General features: G+C 35.6%; 2 protein-coding genes across 2 annotated transcripts; one reads left to right on the top strand and one right to left on the bottom strand.

The window, feature by feature from the left end:
* Positions 1 to 7,305: 7,305 nt before the first annotated feature.
* LOC136823251 (uncharacterized) lies at positions 7,306 to 9,597 on the bottom strand. The gene is made up of 2 exons (XM_067079430.1): positions 8,357 to 9,597; positions 7,306 to 7,704 (listed from the first exon to the last, which is right to left on the bottom strand). Exon 1 carries the CDS (start codon positions 9,595 to 9,597, stop codon positions 8,623 to 8,625), a length of 975 nt encoding a protein of 324 aa, XP_066935531.1. The 3' UTR covers positions 7,306 to 7,704; positions 8,357 to 8,622.
* A 5,384-nt stretch (positions 9,598 to 14,981) lies between these two features.
* On the top strand, positions 14,982 to 17,914 carry LOC136823250 (uncharacterized). The gene is made up of 3 exons (XM_067079429.1): positions 14,982 to 15,951; positions 16,592 to 17,017; positions 17,340 to 17,914. Exons 1-3 carry the CDS (start codon positions 15,270 to 15,272, stop codon positions 17,912 to 17,914), a joined length of 1,683 nt encoding a protein of 560 aa, XP_066935530.1. The 5' UTR covers positions 14,982 to 15,269.
* The last annotated feature ends 3,807 nt before the right edge of the window (positions 17,915 to 21,721 follow it).

The raw sequence follows: 21,721 nt of genomic DNA, 5'->3' as shown, positions 1-21,721 counted from the left end.
TAAACAAAATTCAGTCACCAGGGTGATCGGATAGCAAAATGAGCGATTAAGCTTTGTTCTTAGGCCTATACTAGGGGTCAGAAAGCCTGATAAACAAATTTGAGTCATCAGCGTTTGGCTTGGTAGGCTAAACGCGGTGATTGTATAGCAAAATGAGCGATTGAGCAGTGTTCTTAGGCCTGTAGTAGGGGTCAGAAGGCCTGATAAACAAATTTGAGTCGCGTTTGGCTTGGCAGGCTAAACGCGGTGATCGGATAGCAAAATGAGCGATTGACCGGTGTTCTAAGGCCTGTAGTAGGGGTCAGAAGGCCTGATAAACAAATTTGAGTCACCGCGTTTGGCTTGGCAGGCTAAACGCGGTGATCGGATAGCAAAATGAGCGATTGACCGGTGTTCTAAGGCCTGTAGTAGGGGTCAGAAGGCCTGATAAACAAATTTGAGTCACCGCGTTTGGCTTGGCAGGCTAAACGCGGTGATCGGATAGCAAAATGAGCGATTGACCGGTGTTCTAAGGCCTGTAGTAGGGGTCAGAAGGCCTGATAAACAAATTTGAGTCACTGCGTTTGGCTTGGTAGGCTAAACGCGGTGATCGGATAGCAAAATGAGCGATTTTGCAGTGTTCTTAGGCCTATAGAAGGGGTCAGAAGGCCCGATAAACAAATTTCAGTCAGTGTGTTTGGCTTGGTAGGTTATACGAGGGACTAGTTTTCCATTTTTAATTTTTTTTTAACCGTACCTTTTTTTTCGTAAGTATCTTTTCCCTGTTGGGAACTATACCATAGCCCCCAGGGGGGGGGGTAGGCACTGACATTAACGACCGAATGGTAAGTGCTGTCCGGAGGTTGAAAAGTGGACCTTGTCACAGATTATTTGGTGAGAAATCTTTGTCAAATTTGTCTGATTTTTGTGCCCATCAGGCATACATTGATTTTTGCTCGTTCAGTGACCTTAGAGTTTATGGTTGAGTTTTTTAATAAACCTCTTGGGAAAGAAAAACAGGATAAACATAATGAAGATATTTTACACAGTGTTATTTACTAATAATTTACCCTTTTTCCGATAATTTCAGGTATCCGATACAACTTTGAAAAGTACAAACATGGACAAGCTGATACTTTGGTCCAAGCTTATGATAAAAAATCAATAATGCACTATTCGAAGTAAGACCAGCTTTTCTGCACCTAAAGGGAAATTTATCCCATAGGCGTGGATTTTTTACTACTATATGCCAAAAAATATATTGAGAAATCAAGACCATTTTTCAGACCGTGGGAAGTGGACTTGTAAACAAGTAATATAATATAATCGGAAAACGATTCCAGGTCAATCCCCCTGGCGAATCCCCCCTGGCGAATCCCCCCCGGTGGATTCACCCCCGGATAACCCCCCCTGATGATCAGTTGCTAAAGTGTTCTGCCATGCATGAAAATCACTAAAAACTAAGCGCAATTTAGGTGCCTATTTTTACCAACATGCAAAGCCTGAAAAGGGCAATTTTTTTTTTGTAAGCGATGAAAAATTTTAAATCAAGTTTGAATATTTACAAAAAGATTCTAATAAGCTTCAAATATGACTCTTTTATTCAATATTTTTAGTGAAATACAAGCATAAAATAGACATATGCCGGCCAAAGAGCTATTGTGAAAAAAGGTTCTTAATTATATTGTGCTTAGCATACGCTTGCTTAGTATATTTTCTTATCTGAGCCTAGATGCTAATAATAGCAATGCTTATAAAAAACATATATATTTGGCAGTTAAAGACTTCATAGGCTAAACAGGATATTAAAATTTTTAGCCTGGATTGTGATTATTGATTTTGAAAGAAAATCTTTTAGAAAGAAACTTAATAATCAATAGTTTTAATGAATTACCCCGTTTATTACCTAAATTACCAATAAAATGGACTACAAACATCTGGTATTGTTTAATAGACTTTTTAGTCTTTTTATCAATTTGCAGGGCTTAAAAACTAATTTGCTTGTAAAAAATAAAATATATGGGTTGGAAGTTACCGGAGGAAAATTCTCCGGGGGGATTCACCAAGGGGGATTGTCCGGACACCCAGAAAAATGTTCACAGGGGAATTAGCGCGCAAGACAGAAGGATAACCCGTAACAAAACGTTTTCCCGTTTCACGTTTTTAACAAGTGATATTCTCTCGCTTTAAGGGTCTTTTAAACGACTAGTTTACTAGTGTACGTGGGAATCTGTAATTTGATCTTGACTTATTGAGGGATAGAATCTGAAAATAACGAGTAGCTCTACATGATAAAAATTCTTTTTTTTGCATTTTTGAATTCTACTCGGGATTCGACTACACAAGTTCAAATTGAAACTTGTCAGGAAACCAAGATGAAAGAAGGTTGCCGGGATAAACGTACATCATGGACCTAAGACTTAAAATGTCAAATAATTTTAATTTAATGCGTTTTTTTGCTACATTCTCTATGTTCTATATCTATTAGTGCAGTTTTAATATATGATATAATAGCCGCATTCTTTTTCACCGTCCAACATATTAGTGCAGTTTTGAAATGAAGAAACCTATAGCTATTTTATCCCCTCTTAATTTTTAGTACGACATATGACCAAAATAGTTATTTTCACTAAATTAACCTAAATTAAACCTTTGCAATTGGAAAGAAGCGAAAGCAACGAGATGACTGGTTCTATGAGAATGATGTCGAAATCTTTTCGCTTATCAAAGATCGTCACCAAAACAAGAAAGAAATTCAACAACGAGTTCGACAGATAAAAAGCACTTGGTTTATCAACAAATCCAATCAGGCTGAGATTTTCTTTAATCAAAAAAACTTATAAGATTTCTACGCAATATTTCGTGAAGTGTATGGTCGAAGATAAAAAAGTACTCACCAAATTCGTTCGAAAAACGTTACACTCTTAACTACCGACAAGGAGATCAATGTCCGTTGGACTGAAAACTTCTCGGATCTCTTGAATATCGAAACTGATGCAGACATGGAAGTTCTAAATGAAATCGATCAAATACCAATTGACGAATCACTCGATGAACCGTTCAAGGGAGAGGTTGAAAATCGGTTGAAACATGAAGTCAGGAAAAGTCCAGGACAGACAGTATCCTACCAGAACCATCAAGTATGGAGGCATGCGTGAAAATTACTCTAACTTCTCACTTATTCTGATTACGAAATTCTACCGTCAGATCTCGTTAACCCAAACATCACGATTCTGTTCAAGAAAGGATACCGTAGTCAATGTGGGAATTATCGTGGGAAGTGTCGTTGGAAAGTTTCTTGCCGATATGATTTTGCAAAGACTGATTTCTCTTGCACGTAGAGTTTACCCTGATTCACAGCGAGGCTATCGTGAAGGTCGTGGTACGATCGATGGAATTTTCACAGTGAGGCAAATTATGGAGAAAAGTAGGGAACAACATCGAGATTTATACATTGCTTTTATAGACTTCACCAAGGCTTTTTACACGGTCAATCGTCAATTGCTTTTTCAATCTTGGGAAAGATCGGTTGTTCACCTGGGTTGAAAAAGCTTATCAAACTCCTATATACTGATGCCAAAGCTCGTTTGATCGTGGATGGTAAGTTATCGAAACTGTTTGAATACAACAGCGGTGTAAAACAGGGTTGCAAGCTTGCGCCAACCCTGTTTGGTATATATACAGCAGTTCTTCTCCTTGTTGCTTTCAAAGATGTCAAACATCGACGTTCAATCCTGATAACATTTTGCACTGATGGAAAATTCTTTAACTTGAAGCGCTTGAAGGCCAAAACCGTACGAATTTATTCGTGAGGCACAATATGCAGATGACATCGCAGTGCTAAGCGACTCGCGGCCGAAGGTCTACAAGAACTGCTCGATGCTTACAATGCTGCATCCAAACGTTTTGGATTAAAGATCAATGCAGGAAAAACTGAAGTTCTATGTATGGGTCCAGAAGCAATCTTCTACGTCGATGAAGTCCCCTTACAAAATTTCGATCGTTTCAAGTACCTTGGCAGTTTTTTCACCAAAGATTGTAAACTTCAAGTCGAACTCACTTCACGCATCCAAGCAACATCCAGTGCTTTTGGTAGGCTTATTAGACACAGAGTCTTTGATAATCACGATTTGACAATCTCGACTAAAATCGCAGTCTATAAGCAATGCTTACTACCAATTCTTCTGTACGGGAGTGAGACTTGGACTCTTTATTCTTATGAAATTCGACAACTCCTTACCTTCCAACAACGTCACCGCCGTTCCATAATGAAAATCAAATGGGATGATTATGTAAGTAACGAATAGGTATTGATCAGAGCTCATGTTGAAGATATTGGAGTTTTACTGGCAAAAAGTCGTTTGAGATGGCTTGGTTACGTTGGGAGAATGCAAAATGTTAGAGCAGCAAAAATGATTTTGTTTGGATAGCTTGAAAAACTGAGATACAAAGACAACTGTAAACAACTCTTAAAGAAAATCGATTTACTCGATTGGACTGCTCTGAGATTGGAACGATATCAAAGGAAGAAAGATAGAAGAAAAAGATAGAATATCTAATAAAGGCCCCCAATAAAATTGTGTATTTTTTCTGAAAATTGTAGAATATCTATTATTAATATTTATTTAAATCCATAATCATGTATTATTACTAATTCGTTCACGAGTTAAAGGCTTATTAATTGATCCAGGGGGGGGGCAGCCAAGCAAAATGACTGACAGGTATGTGCGGGCACTAAGGGTGTGTTTTTCAAGGCATCCGAAATGCACTGTAAGAGTGGTTTTTTTGCCGCCGGCACTGTAAGGGTAGGGATTTAATCCCCTTTACCCTGGGGGGGGGGCACTCGATTTTGAAAACGACCGTAGGTTCGGCCAAAAATCGGACCCTTACAGTGCAGGAAAAATTTGGCTGAAATTCGACCCTTATAGTGCAATTTTTCGAAAGTTTTTGAAATTTCTCAAATTTTACCTCAAAATTTGGTATTTTCTCAAATTTTACACCCTTACAGTGCACTTTTTCCCACTTGCTCACAAATAAAAAACAAAAAACCTACCTATAAGGGCCGCACGTCTGGTAGGTCACTTACCTGGAGTGCCCCCCCCGGGCCCTTTACCTAATTCTTTTAAAATATTGGATCAAGTACGTATTGGATCCCTTTTTAGATGCAAAATTACATAAATATATACTGTATAGAAGAATCACACCTAAATTCACAAACGAAATCTTTATTTGACCCATTTCAATCACTTTAGGGAAAAAAAGCTAGACTGCACTGTAAGGGTATTCAACTTGGCGAAAAATGCACTGTAAGGGTGTATTTTTCGGGAAAAACCACTGCACTGTAAGGGTGCGATTTTGAACGGCACATACCGTCAGTCCAAAATCCAACTGCCCCCCCCCCCCGTGTTTCGATACTCTTCAGCCTTCCAAATGTCTCTAAAAAATCTGGTTTGTGGAACTTGAAAACAAACAAACAAACAATCCAGACGTAATTAATCGGACAGTTCGATTACCAAACTAATCGAACGACAAAAGTTTGATTAAATTCATTAATCGAACCTGTTAACAGTCGCTAAAATTGTGATTATTCGATTAAGTTCGACTAAACATATTAAGTACAGGGTGCACCAAAAAAAAGTATACAGGTTTGTCGAGATAATGTGAGCTTCAGGATATAAATTTTATTTTTCATTCTTTTTTTATTGTATAGAGGATGCTCTAACTTGAATTTTGAGCTATCATACATTAAATTTGAAAAAGTAGTTCGAGAGTTGTTTCAAAGAGACTGGCTTTTTTTTTTCATGTCGAAATTTCAAAATATCATGAAACATTTTTTTGCGTAAAATTACATATTTTAAATGCGAAAAAAGTCCACTTTTTGAATGCGAAAAGTTGCATATTTTATATGCGAAAAAGTCTACATTTTAAACGCGAGAAATTGCACATTTTAAATGCGAAACAAGAATTGCAAAATTGTGACTAAATATTTCCTTAAAAATGAAGGTAATTATTGACATACTAGCAAGTAGCTGTCGCTAAGAATGCCCGCAGAGCTTCCTATCGAAATATCCCTAAGTAAGCAAAATTACGCATGTGTAGATTTTAAATTCGTTTTATCGATAAAATTTAAGTTGGAGGAAGAAAGCTTGGTTTCAACTTTACTTTTGAGATGACATGGGATAGACGGTCGCTCAGCACATCTCAAAAAGAGAAGTTATCGCTCACATGTTATCACAGTGAAAACGCCAAAAATTCTGAAATTGATTTGATTCTTATAAAGTAGACACTTATAATAAAAGTAAATATGCTCAGCTTTTTCGCCATCCTTTGTTTATTTTCTAATAACTAATTACCGAAAGGCATATTACCTTTATTCAAGAGATATTGATTTGATTCTTATAAAGAAAATGCTTATAATAAGAATAAATATGCTCATCTTTTTCGCCATCCTTTGTTTACTTTGTAAGAACTAATTACCGAAAGGCATATTGCCTTCAATCAAGAGATATTGATTTGATTCTTATAAAGTAGACTTTCTTTAGGCGCTAAAACGGGCGTCAGTTAGGGCGTACGGAAGGCGTTTTGACATCTGAAAATGGAGAAAAAAACGGGAAATATTTAAAAAGTCCACTTTTAAATGCGAAAAGTTGCACATTTTAAATGCGAAAAAAAGTCCACTTTTAAATGCGAAAAGTTGCACATTTTAAATGCGAAAAGTTGCACATTTTAAATGCGAAAAAAAGTCCGCACTTTTAAATACGAAAAGTTGCACATTTTAAATGCGAAAAAATGCATATTTTAAATGCGAGAAAAGTCCACTTTTTGAATGCGAAGGGTTGCACATTTTAAATGCGAAAAAATGCGCATTTTAAATGCGAAAAAATACATATTTTAAATGCGAGAAAGTTATCAGTGAAATTCATGTTTCGACAATTGCGAAAGTTGAATTCTATAAAAGCGAAAGAAAATGGTTTTGCAACAGAAAGCGCGTCATAATTTCGTACATCAATTGCACTATATACACAAATTTCCATCTTCATTCAACTATTAAAAGCTCGAGTTATTAAAAAAAAACGAGTCAAAGTTTCCCCGATTTTTCATACTTCCATCACCAGATCACCGTGAGAAATGTTGTTAATGTTTGGTGAAAGCGATGAAGTTATCCAGCTGGCACACAACGTTGTTTCAACGTTTATTTAACGTTCACAATGTCCATATAACGTTAGATGAACGTTTAAACAACATTGTGTGCCAGCCGGGTAGGAGTTTTCGAAAGAGAAAGTCATTGAAAATCATAAAACTTACCTTTGTCTCCGTAAACTTCACACAAACGTATGCCACCGGAAGCTTGCTTACGAAGTGTTACAACATTACCAACGGCTCCAGCTTTACATTTAAACTCCTTGATGTAGACCCTGTTCATATTACCTGTGTTTGCACAGAGATGACTTTTACCACCGACATCTTCCACATAGATATTGACATTTGATAATTCTTTAGAACTGCGGTAGTCGATAATATTGTAGAGAAGTACAGAAGTCATTTTGTAAACATCGTCAAGTATCACCCTCCAAGATTGTCCATGGCCATAACCAGTCATTGCGATTCCATCATCTCGCTCTTCGCACTGTTTATATTTGCCATCTACTGCCAAAAAACTTAGCTCCGCATCCCATCGATTGTTGCTTGATTGATATGTTGGTCTACTCAAAGCAAGATTCGGACCTGTAAAAACAAGGGTGTGTAGAAACAATTGTTAAAGTGAACTGCAACTTATTTCCGAGGGGGAGAGGGGTGAAAGTCAGTTGACATGTAGTTTTTACAAGATGCTTTACTCATTGGTTATTTGAAATAATAGAGAAGCGTCATTCTTTGAAAATAAAGAATAGATGTTATTGTTTCAAGATTTAACTTCTAACCCAATCTTAACGATTCTTGTAAATAGTGAATCCCCTCTTAGATCTTCTAAGAGACTAGGTAGTGGGTATGAAAGGATAACCTTTTGAAAGTATCTCAAATAAGCATAATTTTCAAGGTTGCAGTTTTAATTTTAAACAAAAGAATAGTTTACTTAGCTTAAAGGGACATAACAGTACTTGCGAAATTTGTAAACAAACTGTATGCAGCGGATACAAAATCAAAACAAATGGCACATGTCAAAATAAAACATCAAGCCAAATGTGGCTAATTTTGATTGTTCAATTGTTTTACAAGTTTGTTTTGGACACGTGACTTTAATTGTTCTCTTTAATGACACGTGGTTCGCGCAATGTTTACATTTTATTACTTTAATGTTCCTTTAAGAAAGGGAATATCTATAAAAACGGAAAAACCTAATTGGTCACTCTTGGTCAATTTTCTCAAAGATTATTAATACCTTTGTATATCTGGTACTCCTTCTCAGCATTGAGTGCAAATTGCTCCCATTTAGGAACTTGTACCATCACATTCTCATACCAATACTTTCGAACCACAGATGAAGTTTGTTGCCAATATTTGTCGGAATAATCGAACAAAGCTTTTTCAGCTATTTTTCATGTGCCTTTTATCCTCATAGTGTTGGGTCCACTTTTCGTTTTTATTGACACTAAGATCGACTCTGTATGTGCACCACTCGTGAGCCAAAGCATCTGGAGTCATTTTTCATTTGCATTCAAGGTTCCGATTATGTGGATTTTCTTTCTGTTGACCAAAGATAGTTTTTCCGTAAAAATGGTTTAACTTAGTGCAAGTGAAAGTGTCCCTACAAATAGCCTTTGTTTGTTTATCATAGAAATCCAAGATTTGATTGTTGATGAATTTTGCATAATCAGCAAGCTCTTCTGGAATGACCATGCCAAGTTTTAAAATGCGAACATAGTCTTTCATTTTTCCTTTTTCAGCTTTTAAACTATCGATCAACGAGCGTAAAACAAGGAGTGTCAGGAAGGAATATTCTCGAATGGTAACAAATTGAAACTCGAGTCTTTTCAGTTCTTGATGATTTGGACTTTTACCCTTGAATAACATAAAATGAGAGCGATCTCTACGAATGGATAAGAAAGCTCTTCTTTGACATTCATTGACTTCACTCTCTTTGTGGTAAATGACAACGCAGTCAGCCCATCCATTCAGCAATGCATGGTATTGTCTTCGAACCCATTCGCTCTCTGTTTGCATGATTCGATCATCAACATAACCTTTCATTTCATTCATTCGCTTGGTGATCTCTTGAGCAAATTTCTTGAAAGCCACATTGACAGCATCAACAGCATCTTGAGCTGAAGGAGCTTTCCCAATGAATCCAAGAGCTCCACTCAAAGCGCCTAACCACGGAGCCATTTTTGAAGCCGTTTTAAAGAACTTTCCAAACTTTGCGAACTCTGCTGTCACTTTAGGAGCAATTTTGCCAGCATCTCCAGTATTTTTGGCACCTTTAGCAATCACACCGAGAAAGGAGTTGGTTTTAAGAGTCACTTCGGGTGCCACAACCTCTTGAACGGTCTTGATTCCACCACCAGGTTTATATGGCTGTGAAACGCAGTATCTTTCGTTGTTGGTTAATCTACCGCTGCCGATGCACCATATGTTCATCACATTCATACACGCAAGGAGAATAAAGAACAGCAGCTTACTCATGTTGTCCCTGAAATTTAAAAACGTAATACTGTATAGTCGCAAGTCATTTCTAAAAGGGCCGTACGTGAAACTTTAATAATCTGTCAGATTTAGCAGGACTAGCCTGTACCAAACCCTATTTCTTGATGTAGCTAAATTCTCACGTTAATTGTTTTCAACAAATATACATGTAATTAAAGCCGTTGACCTTTTACACAGTTATAATGTATGTTGATTCAGCAGATTGAAATAAATAGAATCGTAATGAATAAAGAAAAATGTGGAGCAAGATTTTTTCTTCTTTTTATTTACAAATTTGAAAGGACTCTTTTGTTAAAATTTTGCTGTCGTCAGTTTCAGACGAGTCGGGTGTATATAACACCGTATAATTCCTTTAAGGACATTAAGTAAGAATTGACATTTTATAAACATGAAGACTTGCATGATATGACGCGCCCTATGTTGCAAAACTATGATAGTCTCGCAATCAGAATAAGAGTAAATCGCTATCGAAAAACGTATTTTTCGCACCTTAAAAACTTTGAAATTCGCTATCCTAAGTTTTGTCTTTTCCGCTATCGAAAAGATAGATTTTTCGCCATCAAAATGATTTCTTTTTCGCTATCGGAAAGATTGATTTTTGGCTATCAAAAAAAACTATTTTTCGCTGTCAAAAAAATTTATTTTTCGCTATCGAAAAGGTTGAAACTTCGCTATCCAAAAAATGACTTTGTAAGAATCAAATCAATTACTCTTGATAAACAGCCATATATCTTTCGGTAATTAGCTCTGACAAAGTAAACAAGGGACAGTGCACGATATGAGCATGTTTATTGTTCTTGTAAGCATCTAATTTATAAGATTCAGATCAATAACTCTTGATCAACAGCTTTATACCGTTTGGTAATTAGTTCTTATAAAATAAACAAGGGACAGTGCACAATATGAGCATGTTTATTGTTCTTATAAGCATCTAGTTTATAAGAATCAAATCAATAACTTTTGATAAACAACCATATATCTTTCGGTAATTAGCTCTTACAAAGTAAACAAGGGACAGTGCACAATATGAACATGTTTATTGTTCTTATAAGCATCTAGTTTATAAGAATCAGATCAATAACTCTTGATAGACAGCCATATACGTTTCGGTGATTTGTTTCTACGAAGTAAACGGAGATATCAACTTTTAACTTTGGTGTTTTTTTCTTGTGTAAAAATATTTTCGATATTGTGCTCACAATGGTTTCAAAGGAACGAGCCAAGACAATGCGTTCGCGGGGCATTCATAGCGACAGCTACTTTCTTGTTTATTGTTACTCTTATTTTTATTGTTACACGATTGAAGGTATAAAGATTCTTAAATGATTTTATTTGTTGTATAGTGTGTCCATAAAAAATCTTAAAGGAATTCGATATACTTTAAGCGAAAGTAACTTTCTCAATAGGCTCATTCGTGAAAGTTTATTTTTCTAAAACTATGTATTGAAATTTTTTGTTAATTGCTGAAAAGTTTGGTTTGTCCAGCCCTGATATTAAAACATTATTTTGCTAATTGGGTTAAAGGCTATCGTTTGCAATTATTAGATTTTTTAAAAAGACTTTACTTCAGGAGATAGCAAAAAAGAATTGTCCAATTTCAGGGCTGAGCCCTTAGCAACTCGGTTGCTCATAAAAAAGAATGTGTATTTGAACCCATGCATGCAACTGATAGCAATCGAAGCACTTAAATTATAATCGTGAATTAGATAATGCATTTTGTAAAGACGTACGTACCTCAAGTAAAGTTTTTGAATTTAATAGTATAAGTTACACGGTCTTCAAGGAGTAGAGCGTACAGAAAATATTATTATTCATTGAAGCCTTTTAAAATTTCCCATTCACTGTCAAGCTGTTGATAGCGCATGAGAAGGTTGCACCAGAAGTTTAGAATTTTGTCTGCACCATTGTGGAAAGGTACGTTTGATATTTATTTCTATATATCCTCTTCTTCTCTTTAAGTCCAGTAGTGAGCATGGAGAGATGTACCGGGCTTTCAGCAGTCACGTTGGAAAAATATTTGTATACATTTCGAAGAATCACACTAACAGCGCACATATATTGTGCACTGAGATGAGTTCATCCTGGTAGAGTTACTCAGTTTTAAAAACCAGGGCCCGCCACTTTTTTGCAAAGCAAATCAAAACTTTTTTTTCTCTTCACCTAATTGTTGTTGGCCCCCTCATTTTAAAAATCGTGACACGAGCCTTGGTTTTTTTGGCGGAGAGTGTTGACTTCCAAAAAAGGAATTTTAAAGCAAAAGGAACAGCTAAGTATTCAGTTTCTGAATTTCCAATAAAATCTTGTCGTGTGTGAGTTCGTAACGTTTAGACGATTTACTTTTGTTGTATAACCCCAGATCTGAGGCTATTAGAGACAATAATCGAGTGTTGTCATGCATCGTGATATGAGGCGCCCTATGTTGCAAAACCATAATAGTCTCGCAGTCAGAATAAGAATGAATCACTATCAAGAAACGTCGTTTTCGCACCTTTAAAACTTCAAAATTCGCTATCCTAAATTTGTATTTTTCGCTATCAAAAAAGGTTGAAATTTTGCTATCAAAAAAAATAATTTTTCGTTATCGGGAAAGTTGAAATTTCGCTATCAAAAAAATTAATTTTTCGCTATCAAAATAATTGATTTTTCGCTATCAAAAAAAAAAGATTTTTCGCTATCGAAATACACGTTTTTTTTATAAGAACGTCAAAAAATTTCGAAGCCTTCGGATGTTCTTAGTTTTTTGGATTTGAAACCTAAAAATGTTCTTAAAATGTTCTTATTTTCAGCATTTTTTGAGCATTTTGATGTAATTTCTTAAGAAAATGCATGTTCTTAAGTCTCCAAAGCTATAGAATGTTCTTAGAATGTTCTTAAATTTTTGGGCCACGAAGCCTTATGTTCTTATATAGTTTGTTCTTATAAAAAAAAACGTGTAGTTGAAATTTCGCTAGTGAGACGACTGATTTTTCCCTAATAAAAACTTTGGCGATTGATTTTTCGTATTCAATTATACGCAGCTTTCAAATCCAACTAAAAATACCTCGCCAATGCGGATTTTACAAAACAAACCCAATATTTTCTGTACGCTCTACTCCTTGAAGACCGTGTAACTTATACTATTAAATTCAAAAACTTTACTTGAGGTACGAACCGTCTTTACAAAATGCATTATCTAATTCACGATTATAATTTAAGTGCTTCGATTGCTATCAGTTGCATGCATGGGTTCAAATACACATTCTTTTTTATGAGCAACCGAGTTGCTAAGTGAGCAACCGAGTTGCTAAGGGCTCTGAAATTGGACAATTCTTTTTTGCTATCTCCTGAAGTAAAGTCTTTTTAAAAAGTCTAATAATTGCAAACGATAGCCTTTAACCCAATTAGCAAAAGCATGTTTTAAGCAATTAACAAAAACTTTCAATACATAGTTTTGGAAAAATAAACTTTCGCGAATGAGCCTAAGATTTTTTATGGACACACTATACAACAAATAAAATCATTTAAGAATCTTTATACCTTCAATCGTGTAACAATAAAAATAAGAGTACACGTTTTTTTTTATAAGAACAAACTATATAAGAACATAAGGCTTCGAGGCCCAAAAATTTAAGAACATTCTAAGAACATTCTAAGGCTTTGGAGACTTAAAAACATGCAATTTCTTAAGAAATTACATCATAATGCTCAAAAAATGCTGAAAATAAGAACATTTTAAGAAATTTTTTAGGCTTCAAATCCAAAAAACTAAGAACATCCGAAGGCTTCGAAAATTTTTGACGTTCTTATAAAAAAAAAAACGTGTAACAATAAACTAGAAAGTAGCTGTCGCTATGAATGCCCCGCGAACGCATTGTCTTGGCTCGTTCCTTTGAAACCATTGTGAGCACAATATCGAAAATATTTTTACATAAGAAAAAAACACCAAAGTTAAAAGTTGATATCTCCGTTTACTTCGTAGGAACAAATTACCGAAACGTATATGGCTGTCTATCAAGAATTATTGATCTGATTCTTATAAACTAGATGCTTATAAGAACAATAAACATGTTCATATTGTGCATTGTCCCTTGTTTACTTTGTAAGAGCTAATTACCGAAAGATGTATGGCTGTTTATCAAAAGTTATTGATTTGATTCTTATAAACTAGATGCTTATAAGAACAATAAACATGCTCATATTGTGCACTGTCCCTTGTTTACTTTGTCAGAGCTAATTACCGAAAGGTATATAAAGCTGTTGATCAAGAGTTATTGATCTGAATCTTATAAATTAGATGCTTACAAGAACAATAAACATGCTCATATCGTGCACTGTCCCTTGTTTACTTTGTCAGAGCTAATTACCGAAAGATATATGGCTGTTTATCAAGAGTAATTGATTTGATTCTTACAAAGTCATTTTTTGGATAGCGAAGTTTCAACCTTTTCGATAGCGAAAAATAAATTTTTTTGACAGCGAAAAATAGTTTTTTTTGATAGCCAAAAATCAATCTTTCCGATAGCGAAAAAGAAATCATTTTGATGGCGAAAAATCTATCTTTTCGATAGCGGAAAAGACAAAACTTAGGATAGCGAATTTCAAAGTTTTTAAGGTGCGAAAAATACGTTTTTCGATAGCGATTTACTCTTATTCTGATTGCGAGACTATCATAGTTTTGCAACATAGGGCGCGTCATATCATGCAAGTCTTCATGTTTATAAAATGTCAATTCTTACTTAATGTCCTTAAAGGAATTATACGGTGTTATATACACCCGACTCGTCTGAAACTGACGACAGCAAAATTTTAACAAAAGAGTCCTTTCAAATTTGTAAATAAAAAGAAGAAAAAATCTTGCTCCACATTTTTCTTTATTCATTACGATTCTATTTATTTCAATCTGCTGAATCAACATACATTATAACTGTGTAAAAGGTCAACGGCTTTATTACATGTATATTTGTTGAAAACAATTAACGTGAGAATTTAGCTACATCAAGAAATAGGGTTTGGTACAGGCTAGTCCTGCTAAATCTGACAGATTATTAAAGTTTCACGTACGGCCCTTTTAGAAATGACTTGCGACTATACAGTATTACGTTTTTAAATTTCAGGGACAACATGAGTAAGCTGCTGTTCTTTATTCTCCTTGCGTGTATGAATGTGATGAACATATGGTGCATCGGCAGCGGTAGATTAACCAACAACGAAAGATACTGCGTTTCACAGCCATATAAACCTGGTGGTGGAATCAAGACCGTTCAAGAGGTTGTGGCACCCGAAGTGACTCTTAAAACCAACTCCTTTCTCGGTGTGATTGCTAAAGGTGCCAAAAATACTGGAGATGCTGGCAAAATTGCTCCTAAAGTGACAGCAGAGTTTGGAAAGTTCTTTAAAACGGCTTCAAAAATGGCTCCGTGGTTAGGCGCTTTGAGTGGAGCTCTTGGATTCATTGGGAAAGCTCCTTCAGCTCAAGATGCTGTTGATGCTGTCAATGTGGCTTTCAAGAAATTTGCTCAAGAGATCACCAAGCGAATGAATGAAATGAAAAGTTATGTTGATGATCGAATCGTGCAAACAGAGAGCGAATGGGTTCGAAGACAATACCATGCATTGCTGAATGGATGGGCTGACTGCGTTGTCATTTACCACAAAGAGAGTGAAGTCAATGAATGTCAAAGAAGAGCTTCTTATCCATTCGTAGAGATCGCTCTCATTTTATGTTATTCAAGGGTAAAAGTCCAAATCGTCAAGAACTGAAAAGACTCGAGTTTCAATTTGTTACCATTCGAGAATATTCCTTCCTGACACTCCTTGTTTTACGCCCGTTGATCGATAGTTTAAAAGCTGAAAAAGGAAAAATGAAAGACTATGTTCGCATTTTAAAACTTGGCATGGTCATTCCAGAAGAGCTTGCTGATTATGCAAAATTTATCAACAATCAAATCTTGGATTTCTATAATAAACAAACAAAGGCTATTTGTAGGGACACTTTCACTTGCACTAAGCTAAACCATGTTTACGGGAAAACCATCTTTGGTCAACGGAAAGAAAATCCACATAATCGGAACCTCGAATGCAAATGCAAAATGACTCCAGATGCTTTGGCTCACGAGTGGTGCACATACCGAGTCGATGTTAGTATCAATAAAAACGAAAAGTGGACCCAACACTATGAGGATAAAAGGCACATGATAAATAAAGCTGAAAAAACTTTGTTCGATTATTCCGACAAATATTGGCAACAGACTTCATCTGTGGTTCGAAAGTATTGGTATGAGAATGTCATGGTACAAGTTCCTAAATGGGAGGAATTTGCACTCAATGCTGAGAAGGAGTACCAGATATACAAAGGTATTAATAATCTTTGATAAAATTGACCAAGAGTGACCAATTAGGTTTTTCCGTTTTTATAGATTCCCTTTCTTAAAGGAACATTAAAGTAATAAAATGTAAACATTGCAAGAACCACGTGTCATTAAAAAGAACAATTAAAGTCACGTGTCCAAAACAAACGTAAAACAATTGAACAATCAAAATTAGCCACATTTGGCTTGATGTTTTATTTTGACATGTGACATTTGTTTTGATTTTGTATCCGCTGCATACAGTTTGTTTACAAATTTCGCAAGTACTGTTATGTCCCTTTAAGCTAAGTAAACTATTCTTCTGTTTAAAATTAAAACTGCAACGTTGAAAATTATGCTTATTTGAGATACTCTCAAACGGTTATCCTTTCATACCCACTACCTAATCTCTTAGAAGATCTAAGAGGGGATTCACTATTTACAAGAATCGTTAAGATTGGGTTAGAAGTTAAATCTTGAAACAATAACATCTATTCTTTATTTTCAAAGAATGACGCATCTCTATTGTTTCAAATAACCAATGAGTAAAGCATCTTGTAAAAACTACATGTCATCTGACTTTCACCCCTCGGAAATAAGTTGCAGTTCACTTTAACAATTGTTTTTATACACCCTTGTTTTTACAGGTCCGAATCTTGCTTTGAGTAGACCAACATATCAATCAAGCAACAATCGATGGGATGCGGAACTAAGTTTTTTGGCAGTAGATGGCAAATATAAACAGTGTGAAGAGCGAGATGATGGAATCTCAATGACTGGTTACGGTCATGGACAATCTTGGAGGGTGATACTTGACGATGTTTACGAAATGACTTCTGTACTTCTCTACAATATTATCGACTACCGCAGTTCTAAAGAATTATCAAATGTCAATATCTATGTGGAAGATGTCGGTGGTAAAAGTCATCTCTGTGCAAACACAGGTAATATGAACAGGGTCTACATCAAAGAGTTTAAATGTAAAGCTGGAGCCGTTGGTAATGTTGTGACACTTCGTAAACAAGCTTCCGGTGGCATACGTTTGTGTGAAGTTGTTGTTTACGGAGAGAAAGGTAAGTTTATAATTTTCAATGACTTTCTCTTTTGACAACTCCTAACTTCATCGCTTTCACCAAACATTAACAACATATCTAAAGACGTATCTAATCTTGAGACCTGGGTGAGATCTATGCTTCAAATATTTCCCCTTCGCTTCTTAGCCTCTGAAAAACAATTTGAAGGAGAGTGTCGACTATAAAAGAAATGAACAAAATTCAGGGCGCATGACGCGCTATATATACTGTAGGGCACTTGATGCACGTGATCCCTTAGCAGACTCCCTGTATCCACCACTGCTGACCTATTTAATAGTAAAGAAAATCATTTTTTCTTTAGTGGAGCGAGGACAGGCTCAAAATCTTGCTTTGCATCGTCCAACAACTCAATCAAGCACTTTGAGACATCATGCAAGCGGTCATGCTGTAGATGGTCAAAAAGCCACATGCTCACTTTCTCAAAACACGTGTTCCAAAACAGACATCACGTGGCATGGTAGAAAAACGTGGTGGGAGGTCTCTTTAGATAATTCCTACCATATTGATCACGTGGTCATCTATGGATGTGGCAGTTCATTGGCGGATATTGTTATTTTCTCTATCGAAGAAGAGGAAGGTTTTGATTTCAACAGAGACCGTGGAAGACAACCACGAGATTATTATGGAGGGGAGACGCGTCCTAATAGTGTACAACAAACCGTTTCAATTTGTAAAAATGTCGTTAATGTTAATGATTCGCTCAATGTTCACAATTTCAAGTGTGATGCGCCAGCTTTTGAGAATATTCTCCGGATTGAGAAGAAGCACTACGGAAATTATGATGAAAAATTGCAATTGTGTAGACTGGGAATCCAGTCGTTTATAACGTTTTTGTTGAAAGCGGGAAATTTTTATGTCGGGATATGGTTAAAATAAACGACTGGGCTAAGGTGGTTTCCGTAGCTTACGGGAGTTCCAGCAGGGCCCGCAGATTTCTGCGGGGTGAGAAAACAATCATATACAACAAAATACATAAACAAATAAAAATTTCAGCCAATGAGAATTTCTAAGTGAAAGAAAAAAAAACAAACCAAAACAAACCAACAAGACCCCCTAAAAATGTTATCCAAAAACATGAAAAAAGAGAATTTTTATGAAAAGTTTGTTGTGCACAAAATATTCTAGACGACTATATTGATGCTCCTGACAAGTTTTCTACTTCCTATTTTTTACTGAGTTAAGTCGTCTAGCATGCTAGACTAGCAATTGTGTGAAGTGGAAGTCTATGGTCACGAATGTAAGTTCTCTTCTCTGATGCATAGCAGGTCCTGGCAATGTAAATTTATTTTCATAGCAATAAAAATTTTACCTGTCAGGATCTGGTATGAACCTCCGTTCAACACATCTAAAATCTTGAAAATTCAATGTCGATGAATGGGCAACAAGCATCAAGGTTTTTTATGTTTTTTTAAAAACAGCATGAACATGTAGACATCGCTATTTTTGGGCTTAAACGAAGCGGACTCTGGCTCTGCCCAGGCTGATGGTACAAAATGCATAAAACTCGAGAAATTAGATTATGAGAAATTAAGGATAAACCTTGAAAATATCAGCCATTTTGATGACGTCATAGACAGAAAAATCAGAATAACTTTATGTATAAACAAGCTAAAGGTCTCAAATTTCGACCGCAGTGTCTTTGAAAGCATTAAACTTTTTGCAGATGTCAGCATATTTTAGTCAAAAATGCTTTGATTAATTTTAGACTTTTTAATCCTTAGACTATCTTATAGTCCAAAACGAAATCTTTATCCCGAATAACAAAATGACAAAAAGCCGATCGATCGAGACACTCCACGCGTGAGGAAGTCTTCGTATGTTCCTCACTCTACTACCGCGTAAATTTTTCTTCAGCAGCCTTATCTGGCAGTATTACTCAGTTACATAATTTTCCCGCGATTGGAGTTTTCAATATGGACGATAAATCGTCTAGAGTTAATCCTTTACTGGTGGAAACTAGACAAATTTTTGGTTCTTTTTTCCATCGGGTCGACAATATAGGGTGTTCCAAAGTAAATTGATTTTTAAACTTTTTTTCCAGTTTTAAATTACGCTGCTGGGAAGGAGAATCTAGCTTATCGTGGAGATACGAAGCAATCGAGCTACTATGATGGATCACACTGGTCAAGTTAATACGACAGTTCACATGCCGCCAATGGTAATAAAATGAATTGTCGACTTCCACAAAACACTTTGAGTGTAATTGGTGCAAGACGTTACCGTGACAGTTGGTGGCAAGTTCGTTTACATGCGCTCTCTAAAGTCGAAAGTGTCATCATTTACAATCGCGAAGATTGCTGTAGTGATCAGCTTTCCGATGCAGACATCATGGTAAACTATATCACCAATGAGTATTATATGCATATGACGGAAGTGAAGTTTAACGAGACAGGAAACATGGAAAACGTCAAAGTCAAAGAATTCACATCGAAAGCATCAAGATTTGGCCATATTGTACAGATCAAAAAGCAGAAGAGTAATATTCCCTTGTCGTTGTGCGAAGTTGAAGTTTACGGGAAAAAAGGTACCTTACACATACATTCTATATTTGATTGGTGTTGGTGTCTAGCAATTACTCCCCCCCCATAGGTCTTTTTGGCTTCAAAACCTACCCCCCCCCTAAAACCAGGGGGAGGACACAATAAAAACTCCACTGTGAGTACTTTAAAAAACCAAACATTATTCTAGAATATAAAGCACTAAATTATTTATTATTATCATAATAAAGCATATTATTTTCATTTTGCAGTGACAAAGGAAGAGATGAAGAAAATACAAACAGAAGAAGCATGCGAATTCCTGAAACAACGAGTGAAAGGAAAAACAATCGATGATTTTACCCAAAATGTTATTGACATGACATGTCGTGGCTCAACAAATTATTTCCTCCCCGGTGAGTTGACAATGTATATAGGTCGAACATAACTGATATTTATCATCAGTTAAGCTTTGGAAGCATAATACCTATAGGAAACTAGGATCACAAATGCTTGACAAATGCTTTGTATATGAATTCTAACTTCTACCCAGCACGAACAAAACGTTATTAAAATATTGTTTCAACGTTCAAATATCATACTGACTGACGTTATCGAAACAATGTTGTTTGGACGAACAAACCTGCTAGAGTACTTGTTGAATAATATATACCCGTCACTTGCAAGGGTGGTAAATTTAATTTTGAATAGGATTTTAATCTAGGATATCAATTATTTGTAGTGTCTTTGGTAATACTGATTGAAAATAATATTATAACAATTTTAACTTATTTTTGTAGCGAAGAAAAAATATAAGCTATTTGAAATTTTAACTCTATCTTTTCTTCAGATAGTTATAGAGGGGGGCATCCGAGATCCGAGATAACGGGATTACGGGATTTGGCATATTTTTAACGGCATTTCAGGATTTCGGGATTTCGACCAAAAACAAACGAGAAAACGGTATTGAGACTGCCTACCGAGACCGGTATTTGAACAAACAGTATTTGAATTTCGGTAATTTTAAGGATAATTAATGATATTTTGGGATTGAGTCGATATATATTTCCAGAGATTTGGGAAAAGAGGATAAGAATCGCCGCTGCCGCTCGCTGTTTTCTCATTGTTGACCATTGAATTCGGCGTCGTCTGATGTCGCTAGGCTAGGGAACAACTTGGCCAAGAAGGTACTGCGAAAAAAATGGCGTTATGTGCAGTATTATAACAGTTCAAGAAAAACTGTCTGAATTTACTCCTTTGGAGGGGTTTCCTACTGATATAAACAACTGAAAAGCTAATAACGATCTTTTGGGGTTTCCACTGACAAAAAAATCTGCTGTTGCATGCTTTATTTTTTGAGAAAAAGATGGCGGAAGCAGGCATGCTAAAATTGGATGTGAAATGGGACCTTTTTATTTTTAGCTAGTTTGCCTTACTGGAAAGTCTTTCAGAGTCAAAATAAAGTGGTTTGGGTTGGAAAAAGGTTGTAGGTGACTAGCCTAGCTTTGGTTTTTATTGGCACCTTCTAGATCTTTTTGGCACATCCTTCAAAGATAGCTGAACAATTATATGAAAAAGTGTATTTTTTGTTTGTTAAGTTGAATAAAATTAATTTTTTTGTGTTGCAAACATAATTTTTATGGGTAGCAGTAAAGGGTTGGTCTAAAAAGCAGGGTAGCCAATTGGGGTAGCCAATTGGGCTAGGTTGTGGGGTACCTAAATATTTTACAGACCAGAATAGAAATACCGAAAATGAATGCATAGAACCACATTTTAATGACCAGGGAGCACGAATCTGATTGATACTTAGATTGATCATGTATGATTACAAAGATAAACAAAGATATACATATAAATTACCACGTGTTAATGCACGAGGAGTAAGAAATAGAGCTTCATTATAAAAGCTATTTCAAAAGACTTTTTGTATCTATTATAAGCTGCCATATTAAAAAATTTTGAAAGGAATTAATTGTTTGAAACATCTAAACATGATATAAATTAAACAATAGATTCAATAACAAAGGATTGTTAAGATATGACAAGATTAGAGATCATATGGCCCAAAGGCGATTTCAAAGCTATTATCATCGAATTACAGCTTCACGGAAATAACAATTAAAAACATAAATAAAATCTAAATCTAAAATATTAAAAACTGTTTTGTATATATTTTTTATTCGGGTCTGTAAATTTTCAAACGAAG

This window comes from Clytia hemisphaerica, unplaced genomic scaffold, assembly GCF_902728285.1.
Source record: "Clytia hemisphaerica strain Z4C2 unplaced genomic scaffold, Clytia hemisphaerica genome assembly, whole genome shotgun sequence".
Taxonomy (NCBI): domain Eukaryota; kingdom Metazoa; phylum Cnidaria; class Hydrozoa; order Leptothecata; family Clytiidae; genus Clytia; species Clytia hemisphaerica.
This window is presented reverse-complemented; position numbering and strand designations above follow the sequence as displayed.